Source organism: Antrostomus carolinensis, unplaced genomic scaffold (assembly GCF_000700745.2).
Source record: "Antrostomus carolinensis isolate BGI_N321 unplaced genomic scaffold, ASM70074v2 scaffold45374, whole genome shotgun sequence".
In the NCBI taxonomy this organism is placed as follows: Eukaryota; Metazoa; Chordata; class Aves; order Caprimulgiformes; family Caprimulgidae; genus Antrostomus; species Antrostomus carolinensis.
This window is the reverse complement of record NW_010313800.1, coordinates 12,255-25,111: the sequence shown is the minus strand read 5'-3', so window position 1 is coordinate 25,111 and position 12,857 is coordinate 12,255. Positions and strand designations below refer to the sequence as shown.

Genomic DNA, 12,857 nt, shown 5'->3' with positions numbered 1-12,857 from the left:
ACACAGGAGGTTCCGCTTAAACTTGAGAAGTTCACTTCTCAAGAGCCTTGGAACAGGCTGCCCAGGGAGGTTGTGGAGTCTCCTTCTCTGGAGACATTCAAGACCCACCTGGACACCTTCCTGTGTGATCTCATTTAGGTTCCTGCTCCGGCAGGGGGATTGGACTGGATGATCTTTCGAGGTCCCTTCCAATCCCCAACATTCTGTGATATTCTGTGAGCACAGGCCCACCTCTCAAGTGTGTCAAGGTCCCTCTGGATGGCATCTCTTTCCACCAGTATATCAACAATGTTGATTTCATACTTGGAATCCAACTTCCTGAAGGACCTGGACAGTCTTAAAACCCACATCTGCTCTGTGAAGTATTATATACAGCAACGTTCACAGACCAGACACATTCTTGCCAAAATGACATTTATTGCAGTATACCTTTACATGGCATACAGATAACCAAATGTTGCATCTTCTGTTAGAACTCATATTTGTACCACTTAAATAACACAGAATGTCATGTTTGTTTCACAAACTGTCAGTTTAGACTACCAAAATATACAGGTTTTTTTTTCCTTTCCCCCTAGCAAGGTTGTGAGGTACAACTGAAGTTTACCATTTTATCTTCCTGTGCTTTACAAGAACCTTTTCATAGATAAACCTATCAAACAACATTTCTACATTCCTATACAAAGCAAAGAATTACAGCTGAAATTAACACCATCTGGTCATTGCATGAACCTATAAAAATTCATTCAGTAAAAAAAAAAAAAAAAAAAAAAAAAAAAGACAAAGACATAATGGACTTTACAGCTTTACTTAAAAACAGCCAGCTACACGTATGCACAAGTTTTCCTTGTGCATAAAGAAGAGTTTGGAATCAATAAGTGTTTGGTTTTTTTTCCTTGGGTTTGCAGAGAAGGCACCAATTTTAGCTGCGCAGCAGCTCAGGAGTGTTTTCTACTTCATTTAAATTACACAGGTTTTTAAGTTTTACTGTTAATGTGCAACATTTGTACCAACTGTTGCAGTATTCTCCAATATTCTCCAATCATTCCCTCTGGCTCAACGGTACAAATATTTACATCAGTTGTAAACACTCCTCCACCCACCCCATACCTTCTGCACCGAGCGATGAGGAGCTGAACTTGCAAAAAGCTAACCAAAGGCAGAGCAGAAGTAAGGCTTGTGCAGAACACCACACTTTTCTTCTCACTCGGTTTGAGATACACTGGAGAACTCCAGACCCTCAAGGAGGCCTCAGTGCCTTGCATCTAACAGCACATTGACCACCAACAGTTTCAGGCATCTGGACTTTCCTCAGGAGGTGCTTTTCAGCCCTTTCTAGTCTTACATCCCTGAAGCTGCTACTCTCCAAAGTGCAGGAACAGCTTCTGAAGAGCCATTCTGGAGTCATGAGAGTCAAGCATGCCAACTGTTGTATCTATTTAAGGCCATCTACACTTAGCCTTCATCAGGCTTGGTTCAGATGCTATGCTTCTCCTACTCCTTAGCTGCGAAGACGCGATACGCTGCTTTCTACCTTCCACCCCTGCGTGCCATGGTATTCTGTGGCACAGACAGCAGACCACGGTTGGAGACAACCACTGTAAACAGTGCACAGAGAGGTAGGTGCTACAACACGCCATCAGTCACCTGTCGACTACACAGTAGCGTGGGGTAAAAGTATTTGCAGCATGACAGCCCAGCCTGGATTCGGCATCTAAGAAGAGGGAATGTCTGAGATGAGGCTGCTTAGAAAAATCTATTTCTTACCTAAGCCTAGAAGGAGCAAGAGGACAGTGGGACAGTCCAATGCTATTGGTAAAATGAACTCTCCACTTAGTTTTGGGGTCTTTGGGGTTTGTTTTTTATTAGTGTGTGCACCAACTGCTTAGGAGCTGGTTCCGAGTATGGGACAGTGTTCCCAAAATATAAGTTATTTTAAACCACATGACAGTCATTTTCTTACCCTGGCTCTCATAATCTTATTTCACTAGAAATCATGTTCAGCTTGATGTTTCATAGGCATTAAGTGCTCCAAATATGGCAGTTAGAAAGAGCTAGAGGATTGCAGTGTATTAAATGTCTGCCCAGTGCAGCCATTTGTTACACTTAAAACACATCTATGAGTTAAATAGGAAGGACCCCTGCTATACAGAATTCGAGCACTGCTAATTGTTTATTCTTGCTAGCCCTTTCCCCAGATATAGAGAGGTTTACACATAGAGTGCTCCCTTATCTTCTCCCCACCGTCTGCCCCAGCAGTCTTTAGATAAACCAAAGTGAGTTTAGGAACTTACAGTCCCACTTCTGTTTAAAAAAAAAAAAAAAAAAAAAAAAAAATTAAAAGTTGTGCAAGAAAGCAGGGAATGTTCAATGAATCCAGATCTACTTTGTAGTTATAGCATTTCCAATGGCAAAGTGGTAAGGGCAAACAACCCAATGATCATATGGCTTAAGTTTAATGCAAAGCACACTAGGAGGTCCACGTGCAGGGAGAGAAGAGTCCCAGAAAGATGGAATAAGAAGTGTCCTGAAAATGAGTGTTTATGCATAGAATTCTTCTTGTTTGTGTGGTTTTTGGTATCCTCCGTTAGACTGTTTTGGTTCATCCAGTGAATAGCTGCCTTCGTCTTTTTTCTTCATTCTGTACAGCATAAATGCAACTAGAAACACCGCAAATACCAAGCCAACTAGTCCTCCAGCAATAACACCTAGAAGGGGAAGAGGAGTCACAAATTATTCTAGATGTCACTAGCTAATGCTAGTCTGATTGCAAGTTACAGATTGTTCCTTGCAGCACCCATCCCTGACTTCATTACTTCTAGAAATTAATTTGTCCTTTGCCCCCTCCCAAATCAGTCACCCTGCCAGTACCAAAAGCCTCCTCATCTACATGAGGAAAACCTGAAGAAACAGATCTCCCACCAGGCCATGCCACAGAGCACACCAGGCTATGTTGTTCAACTCCAGTCATTTGATCCAGGCAGCATTAGAGCAGTTTTACTGTAATTTTTGAGAGGAGTGAAGGAAAATGTTTGAACATAAAATTCCAGATAACTAGCAGTGGCTGCTTTGCTATTAGCTGATTAATATTTGCCCCACAGGATCACGAATCGCCACCCTCATTTCAGAGGTCTAAGGTAAAAGGTTGGCTTTCATACTCAGAGGTACTTGCAGAACTGCACCTTCTGCTGCCTGGAAGACTCCTACAAGAGTCTGCTTTTACCAGCTAGAAATCCAGAATATCAGGTACCTCCAAGAACTTCTTTTCTGTCCATAATTCCCGAGGCTCCTGCTGCTTTGGCATTCCTCCCAGAGTCAGCCGGCACTTCTGAGTTCTGGGTGGGAACCAAATCCTCATCTTTAGTCAAGATGAAGTCTCCCTGTTGGGACATACAAGGCAGGTTATTCATGTTTCTCATCATGTCTGTGTTACTGGAGACTTTCCACAGCTTTGTTTTTTCTCATCTGAAACCCTCCACCAATACAACCAATATAATCAAGCATCGGCTTTGACAAATTACCACCCTTTCCCGCAAAACCAACTTACTACACACTACTAAAGCCATCCCCTGCAAAGGGTGCCTAAGCTGTTAATCCTCACCGGGTCTCCAGAGCCATCTTCAGAAACCTCCTCATGTGTAGGAACAACATCCTTTGGAGCTGTCGTCGTGGGAGTGGCAGTGATGTGTCCCTCATGATGGATGGTAGAGCTGGGCTCAGGCACGTCTTTAGTGTCTGGCACATCAGAGCTAGGGATTTTTGGTTCGAGCTCATGGACCGTGCCTGAGGCTTCTGAAGGATTTACATGAACCACTGAAGGAAAGTGAGTTGTGGGGCTTCTCGCTGTTGTTGCAACCACATCATTTGTTGGTTTGTCATCAGATGAGCCCAGGATGGGTACTTCATCCTTCACAGCTACAACTGGCTCCTCTGTCACTACATTACTAATTGCAGAAGGAGATACTGCTTCTGTTTCAGTTTGGCTCTCAATCCTGGTAAATGGCTGTTCATTGAAATCCATGGGTGTTGCCAGTAACGAGGAATTAGTCGGTTCTCCTGGGATTTTCCAAGTGCGAGACTGGTCAGTCAGGGGACCTGCAAAACAAAAAAATATTATCCTTGGCCACTGCAGAGACTTATTAACAGTATCTTCAGGACACTGGTCTGAGGAGGATGCCCAACCTGCATAGCCAATTCTTATAACAGCAGCAGTTCAGTTTGTAATTCCTTATCCTTTTCAGGGGAATAAGGACAGGACAGACCAACGCGCTATTCAGCAACACCGTGTTAATATCTGCTTCTCCCCACGGCACAAATGCTGCTCTGTTTGCAGGCAGGCTGACAAGGGGGACATTTGCTTTCAGTACACTGGTTGCTCAGGATGGTTATCTGACTCTTTTCCCAGAAGTACCTTTTATGTGATTCATAGAATCACAGAATTATTTGCTTGGAAAAGGTCTTTGAGATCATCGAGATCGATTCAGAGCAGTCACCCATATACTCAACACCTTTAGTCACTGGCACATCTAGCACCAATTTCAGGGTTTTATTCCTGCAGAATTTAATCTAAAATACAAGCATATGGCTGGAAGGAAGCAGAAGGATACCATGCTTTAGCTTTCAATAGCTTGCTCTTTCCTCAGTAGCATCTCCTCACCTTCATCACCACACACCAGAATTGTCTCTCATGCAGTTTATTAATCATTCCGATAGACTTTTTTCCCCACCCTAAAACCCCCTTTCTTCTGCTTTTTAAAAATTATGGCCCATGGGAACTTCCACATCTGATGACAAATAAAATTTGCACTTGATGTATGTTGGCAGGTTAGGGTTTACACACTCTCAAATGGTTATGTCCTACCAGCTCGTAAGAGAGGACAAAGGCCCTTCTTACGGTCTCTCTTCCCCGTGATTAAAGAATCACTTCAGTTTCATAACATTTTTCACAGAAGATCTCATATTAGCAGTGACATGAAGTATACCTGCTTCTGCTCCTTTTCAAGTCTCCTACAACTCATTTTCCACTAATTGTTAGTATCTGAAGAAATACAAGATGAATAGATTAGGCTCCTTCTCTGTTTCCAACTGTCATATTCTGGGGCGGGGGTGTGTACGTGCAATTCCTCCCTCCCTCCCTTGTAGCTTGGATGCTCATCAAGATCTCAATTGTCACATTCAGGAAGGATCAAGCACTAACAGTACAAGTGCTAATAACTCACCTGCACCTGAACCTGAGAACGTATCGTCGTCATCACCAGATGAATCAAGATCTTCAGGAGGAAGGTTCAGATTTGTAGTTTGCTTTAAAGAGAAGAGGAAAAGGTGTGTTAGTGATGAGATTATTTAAAGTTATGTTGCTTGAGTAGAGTCCTCTAAGGGCTCCTGAAGGTTACACAAGCTTTCTTTGTGCAGATTGCATTTTCTCATCTTTCTTCATTCCATCTGCCCTCCCCAAAAGAGTAGTTCTGGCTAGGCTATTCAGTGTTGGAAAGGTCAGTCTTGCTGTCTTTCTTCTCTGCACTCCTTCCAGGCTGCACTTGCTTTGGGAAAGAAGCAAGCAAGGAATCCATTCAGAGCTGCACCCCAGCAGCAGCTGATGCTCAGTCCTTACACAACATAACTGTGCTGCTTCAGGTTCTGACCGCTCATGTCTTCACCATCTACCAACCACTTAATCTGTGAATTACTGCATTACTTCTGAGGAGTAGAAAGGAAGGGGAGAGAAAATAGTTTGGCTTCTCTGCCTTTCTGAGTCCTTCCAGCACTGCTCACGTATCTGAGACTACAGCATCTAACTGGAAGTAAAAGGAGATTCCCTTTTTCTAAGTGTGGGCACTCAGACGAAGTCCTGAGATAGAAGCCAGCCTTCCATGCAGGAGAATACAGCCCTGAGCTTTCTCCATTTATGCTTCAAGGAGTAAACGAACCAGCACAGAAGTTCAGTTGCTGAAACAAGAGCCCAAACCCCTGTTCTACTGCACCTGTTTCTTGTAACATACAACATCCAAAGCTGTTCAGGATATCCAAAGAAGACAACACTAAATGAAGCAGTGCGATTGCGTCATGCATCTTCTTGGCCTCTGCTATATACACTTACTGTTCTTATTGGTGAAACATGCTTGACTCTCTGCTTATGACTAGCCCCAGGTTTACTTCTGCAGGGCTACCATTACCTAATCAGTCATTCTTCCATCTCGGATTTCAAACCAAAGCCCTGTAAGTCACTTCTGAATTTCATCTTTCCCCATTCAACTACATTTCCCATTTTCCAGAATTCTGACTTCTATCTCACCCCCAAGACGTCCTCATCATCCCTTTCCAGCACTGCCCCACATCTGCAAGTTTAGGTGATACTGCACTGCATCATCCCAGCTGATCATGGTTCTATTGGGAGCGTGAAATCTCATTTTATAATGTAAAAGGAAGAATGTACCTTCTCGCCAGCTTTGCACCAGGCCCACTCTATTTTTCTAGCTTGCATTAACACAGTGTCACTTAAAAATTACTATAACATTCATTTTTATCCTAGGAAGAAGTTAGCCAGCACTAGTGTGATCCACCAAACAAAGCAATTGAGCTCTCTCATTGTCACTTTATTACCTACACAACTGTATTTATTTGCCCTATTTCCTTTTCATTCTTTTAAGATATCAAGTTTACCCAGTTTTCTCTTCTGTCCTCAATACCTTACCCATTTTCCACATTTCCATAGAACAACTACTTTCCAAGGTGGTCAACTAGCCCATTAGATCAGTCCTCTCTGAAGACAAAGAAGTATGCAAGCTGGCACCAACCTAATCAGGCCCAAGATTTTACCCCTTCTAGGCACTGTAGTTTGATGATTTTTTTTTTTCAATAACAAACAAGTATGAACAAAAAAAGTCTCGTACAGACATTAAACTTTTTAGCACTTTCCTTCTCTACTGGAAAAACAAACTGAACCAAGCTCCTCAAATTTCTGCAAGCATACATCTAGAATAATTTCCAAGAAGAAACTGCCCTTCAGTCTTTTGTTTAGCTGCGTATCATGAGGTAATTTGGATTTTTTGATTTGTCCCTGCCTGTTTGCACTGTGCTTTTGCACTCATCCACGGAAAGCAGGTCAGGTAAGTACTTCCTCTATGTTTTCCTTCTTGTGTCAAAGGTCAGTGGCTCACACAAGCTGATCTCACTACACTTCAAATATTAAAGAGCACAAACTGTTGGTGCAGAAAGAATTGCCAAGCTTCCCAAGCTCTACTCCCTTGAGTGTCCTTTCCAGTATGTTCAGAAGCAAAGTCAGACTTCAGAAATTGCACCATTCTTGTTGATAGGGGCATGGGGGACCATTTTTCTCCCTCTCTTCTTGCACTAGCAGTGGCAAGCACAACACCTTGTTCTCCCACTCAGCTTGGTTTTGAGTGTAAAAGGGGGAGGCATTGCAAAAGGGGGCTGCATCCTCTCCCAGTGGGAAGACTACCTAGAAAGCAATCTCTCCAGCTTTTTATTGAAGGAAGGGACTGCCAATACATGTCACCATGCACCTTTATCTAGGATCGAGACTGACTTCTCCCCCAGATCTGAATCTTCAAGGGTAGCTCACACAGGATTTACAAGAATACCTGGACAGATCTGCTGGTCTGCAGACCTTAGCAACACTCCTGAAAAGACCATAGACTGTCAGGAAATGAAACAGCAACTCTTGATCTTGACCACCGAGCCAGCACCCCTTCCTATTGTGGTGTTGATGGAGGAGGCTTGTTCAGTCATGTCACACTTCCTTTCTTGTGATCCTGTGTGTCCACCCAGCCTGCCCTTACCTTCCCCCTCACACCTGAGCCTCTTCCCAGGCTGCTGCATGTTCTGCTTCTCCATAGCCTTTGTCATGTACTTGTTTCTATCCTAGTTTGATTTCTGTATCTTAGCAGGGACAGCTAGGTCCTCCTTAGAGGAGGAAAGTCCAGTGCAGCCCAGCCTAAACCAATGGAGATCCATGCTGTTCCAGTGCAGAGTTGCCCAGCAGCCACCCTGCAAACACGAAGGCAGACTCAGACTGGTTCCTGTCCCCTGAAGTTAGCTACCATACTTCAAGAAAATAACAGAAAACACGATGTAGGATTGTTAAAGTCTGCTTTCCACAGCTTTATACGAGAACTTCATGAAGTTGCACTGTGTCCTTCTGCTTAGTTGTCCCAAAGGGTCTCATCCCAAGCTGCTCCTCTGGGAGTTGTGGTATTTCCCTTTGACCAGATAGTTTGAGCTTGAGATCCGAGAGGGACTTTCTTTGTCCCAAATACTCAAGGGACAGCACAGGATTATGCACACATGAATACCAGTCAGAATATCCACAAAATGATGGAACTTCATGACATCATCCAATTTCATGACACATGAGCATTAAGGAATATTTGCCTAATTTATGTAACTGTATGATTATATAAAGACTACCTACACTTCTCTACACTTCTTGCTCCATTAACTACAGCTTCAGTAGGCATGAAAGGCAGTAAGCTTTCCTTATGGCACCACAAAACAAGTGCTGTAGAAAGGTCATGCTTCTATAATGATCTGCTGCTGAAGGATTTCAGACACAGCAAGGTTAACACAAACCATTGACTCAGGACAGCATAGGAAGGGATTGAACTAATTTGGGTTTGCATCAGGAAGACGGACCGTGCTGTTCAGACAACAAACACCTCATGGTCGAGGCTTTTCCATGACCTTTTATTGCAGCTGAGTTATACCAATGAGGAAGGTTTTGATTAGTCAAGAGGATTAGGGGTGCAGAAGACAGACTGAATCACCAGGCTGTGCTATCATATGAAATAGCTGAAAATAAATTCCAGCTTAAAGCAAGATTACTCTACCAACAACTCTGCATTACTTTAGCTCCAAAATTTTATTATCAGACTGTTAGATATAATCAGCTAATGTGGAAATGCTTTTAGAAATTACTTCCATCATCATTGTGGACCATTCATACTGTAATTGATGCCAGAGACACCGGATGAACACATTTAAGTTCAGGCAGTGAATCCTTTGAAGGATCTCTGATGGTATGTCATGTATTCTAGTAAAACAAGAAACAAAAAAAAACCTTTCAGTTCTTCTAATGCACCTACATGTTGCTTTTTTTACCATTTAACAAGTTCATATTTTTAATTTGGTTTGGTTGGGGGGCTTTTGGGGGGTTTCTTTAGCAGCTCATACAACTGATTTGAAATACTTGCCTAGCCCTTTTGATTTGGTCTCACTGAATTTAGTTGCAAGTGAGGGGTAAAGTTTTTAACAGTATTTTTAATATGCATTAACCAGTTCCCATTAACCAGTGGAGGACCCCCTTCCCCAAGTATCAAAGCAGCTTAGGGGAAACCCTGGGGAGACTGTTAGCCTCTGCTCTTGCAGAGTGCTGTATTGTTGCAGAACAATAGTTATTCAGTTCTGCTGGGACAACCAGAAAGCTGCTTAGTGGCATCTTCAGTTTAATCAAGAATGGGCCAGGCTTTCATAACTCATTAGCAATATTATTGGTTCCAGAAGTCTGACAACTCCAGACTTTTTTTTTTTTTTTTTAAAGCATCATTTCTAGCTATTCTTCAGTCTTCATCTTGCTCACAGTCTCAATACACAACTCTTTCTGTGCTTATCCCATCAGCTGCCACAGAGTTCTCTCCCGAAGTACACAGATCTGAAGTACTCTCTCGTGATGAAAGGGAGATTTGTAGTTTATTAGTTGATCTCACCCTGCTCAAACCAAGAACCACATTTCTTTCATTTGGAGCCACAGTATATGTAAAAGGAAGCAGCTTTTTTCAAATTGCTCTCTGAGGTAAGCAAAAACACTGGCTTTGCCACAAGCTGCTACAAGCCCTAAACTAGATTAAGGATGATTTGTATCCCACTCTTATTAATCCTAGTTAGTGATCAGCCTATTACAGCAGTGTCAAAAACACTTGAAATCCTCCATTATCTGAATAATGCTGTTGAATTTGCACATTCATTTCTCCTAATAAATCCTTCTTATTCAGCCTGAAGAGGAATGAGCTGTAATGAGCTCTCCCACCTCAAACACTTCCCTAAGCATCCTTCAAGATTCCTCCAACTTTATGGGAAGCAAAACCAATAGTTTGCTCTTGTTTAAGAGAGACATACAAGAATAAGACAAGCATTTGCTCTCTAGTTTGGCTACCAAATATGACACTGGATCACCTAGAAAAAGACTTTCACAAGGGTTTGAATAGCTCTAAAAGAAACTCAAATAGAAAGATTTCTCTTTCACCTTTTCCTGTATATTGAAGAGCAGAGCTAGTCCTGCTAACAGAAATGCTATCTGAGGCAGCAGCCTGATGAGCTTCTAACCTCAAAATACTGATATTAGTGTGTGGGAAGAAGACAAAACCACCTGCTGAAAGAAACTTTAGCTTTGTGAAACCTTGATATTCTGCAGTCAGTAGCCCACGCATGATTAACTCCAATCTCAGATGTCCACGGTCTGCAAACAGCTAAAATAGTTAAGGGAAGGGGGGAAAAAAAAGAAAAAAGAACAAAAAAAACCCCAAACAAAACCACCAGCATCCTCATCTCTCCTCCTTCTCTTCTGCAGGCATACAGACTGCTAGCATTAAGCTGACCATGCAGACCTTCAGTTTGTACAGTCAGCCATAAATCCTGGAGTAGCTGAAACAGAACTGAAGCTCTCATATGGCAAGTCAGAAGTGAAGCTTTCATGCAGGTCTGCTACATCAGAAGTCAGTAGCTGTGTGGCACCACCTCAGCTAAATGCTCTTCCAGTTGTTTCTCCTGTTACTCTTCCACTGCTCAAGATAAGCACCAGTGCTGCTTGGTGACCCTGCAGGTTTATGAAGTAGTTGTCTTCAGAAAAGTGCCAAAGATACAGATTAACAGCACAGGCCAAAGAGCTGAAAGCTACAAACTGTCCCAGGAACAGCCCATGGGTGGTACAGCCTCGATTTAAACAGCATTTTATCCCTGGTTAGTGTTTCCATCAAGACTGTTCAAAGCATTACAACATCTGCCCTCCCTGTTTCGGATGTTGCCGTTTCCCCCTTCCCTCAATGAGCTTTTGCTGCGTACCAACAGGCTTCAGCATCCCCACCCCTCCATCCATTGGTTTACGTCAACTGGAGTAAGGTTGGTTAGTAGCTCACAGGGTGCTCCTTCCAAAGGGAAGGAAGTGGAAAGTCCAAGATGCTTTTTTGCTCAGCAAAAAAGCACCATTTTAGCAGCAAGAGGTAAGTATGCCAGTTAATCTGGCTGCTTCTCCATCAGATCAATATCAGTATGAAGAAATCTGGAACATCTTGGTTAACCGAGTTCTGACTGATGTCCTATTTCTGGCTGGTGACTTGAGAAGGGGACTGGCTTTGAGGGAGAGGTCCTAGCTGCAACAGCAGTTGTTTTTGTTCGAAGCACGAACCACCTGATCGTCACAGGTACCCACCTCTTGGCACTCGGCTCTTGAGGCAGGGAAACACTTTCCAACGCCTACTCAAAACAGGCCGAGAGCTTTTCGGATCTGTTCCATTATGGGCAGATCGGACTAGATTGCAAACTCTGCCCACCATCCACTAGGCTTTGATCCTCCTTTTCTGTCAAGTTTTGTGGCCACAGCTGTAGAAGCATACTCTGATTCTTCAAACAAGATGCAGTGGCCAAGGAAGAAGAGCATCCAGCTATTCCATACATGCAGCAGCTACAGTCCCAGTACTTCCAGAGGCTCACCTGGTAAGTACCACACCATTGCTCAATCAGCATTACATTTTCCCCTTACTCTGACAAGGCAACTTTTTTTTTTTAATTAAGTAGGGCTGAAACACAGCAATCAACATGCCAAGAGCGAAAATAAACCAGCCTGTCACCATCAGGCTGGGTTTCACATTCTGCAGTGGGGCCCTTTAAACTACCACCTCCCACGAGAGCGTGTCACTTCATGCTTCCTGGACCATCCCCTGCATGGCTGTTCACGCAGTCTCATGGTGAACCAGATCAGGGGCAACATCAGGGTTTTTTTCTTAAAAAAAAAAAAGAGAGAGAGAGAGAGAGACAAGGAAACATCATGCAAAGAATTTTCCAGTAGGACCAGTTCCCCGATCCTGCTCGGTGCATGAATGCACAAGTGTTTGTGTTGGCACAGGCCAGAGAGCAGCAGCCAGGGCTGCTTAAGCATTTCATAGAGAATCACAGCCTGGGCTCCCGGGATGCTGACACACATTCACAGACAGAGGGGCAGCAGAATGACCTGCCACCACCAGGCATTATGGAAATGTGCCTCACCCCCCTCAGAACACCAGCAACATGCAAAGCTGACTCAAAGGGCTGCGCAGGTTTATACAAAAAGGAGTAAGGAGAGGGCTTGTGGAGAGAGCTCTCTTCTGCAGTTTGTTCACAATGGATAAGGTTTGTTCCTAAGTCTGTCAACACTGCTTTTAAGTCCTCCCTGATCTCCTACACACAGTAGCAAAGGCTAGATAGACACCTGACTCAGAAAAGCAGTAGTACTGCTTTTGTCTTGAGCCATTTGAACTTTACAGGAGGTCCAGTGCAATCACAGTTTAGTACTGGACAAAGAGTATATTGCACGTCCTTCAGCAGGGAGGGCTGAGAAAAGCCAGGGGCAGCAGAAGCAGCAGGAGTCCAACAGGTTTATGGACACGACAGCCAGGGAAGCAAGTGCTACAGCCCAGGCCAAAGACTGCATCTCACTCACAGGTCAACACATCCACAGATGTGGCACACATGAAGCACTTGACTTAACTCTGTACCAGTGGCAGGCACAGGTTGTGACAACATGGCCAGAAGTGGGGTACCTTTTGTCTCCCACGTTCAAGGCAGCCTGTGTTTTGAAGATGTAGTCTAAT

At 43.5% G+C, this 12,857-nt stretch overlaps 1 protein-coding gene across 1 annotated transcript; it reads right to left on the bottom strand.

The window, feature by feature from the left end:
• Positions 1-1,730: 1,730 nt before the first annotated feature.
• SDC1 (syndecan 1) lies at positions 1,731-10,613 on the bottom strand. The gene is made up of 6 exons (XM_010167433.2): positions 10,589-10,613; positions 9,815-9,849; positions 5,220-5,301; positions 3,602-4,095; positions 3,251-3,380; positions 1,731-2,708 (listed from the first exon to the last, which is right to left on the bottom strand). Exons 1-6 carry the CDS (start codon positions 10,611-10,613, stop codon positions 2,542-2,544), a joined length of 933 nt encoding a protein of 310 aa, XP_010165735.2. The 3' UTR covers positions 1,731-2,541.
• Between the last annotated feature and the right edge of the window lie 2,244 nt (positions 10,614-12,857).

Excerpts from the sequence above, each read along its gene's own strand:
- SDC1 (XM_010167433.2), bottom strand. The coding sequence starts at position 10,613 with ATGGTCAGCTTAATGCTAGCAGTCT. Across the intron at positions 5,302-9,814 it reads GTGGCAAAGCCAGTGTTTTT|CAAACTACAAATCTGAACCT; the intron begins GCTTACCTCAGA and ends TTCTCTTTAAAG. Across the intron at positions 4,096-5,219 it reads GTTCTCAGGTTCAGGTGCAG|GTCCCCTGACTGACCAGTCT; the intron begins GTGAGTTATTAG and ends TTTGTTTTGCAG.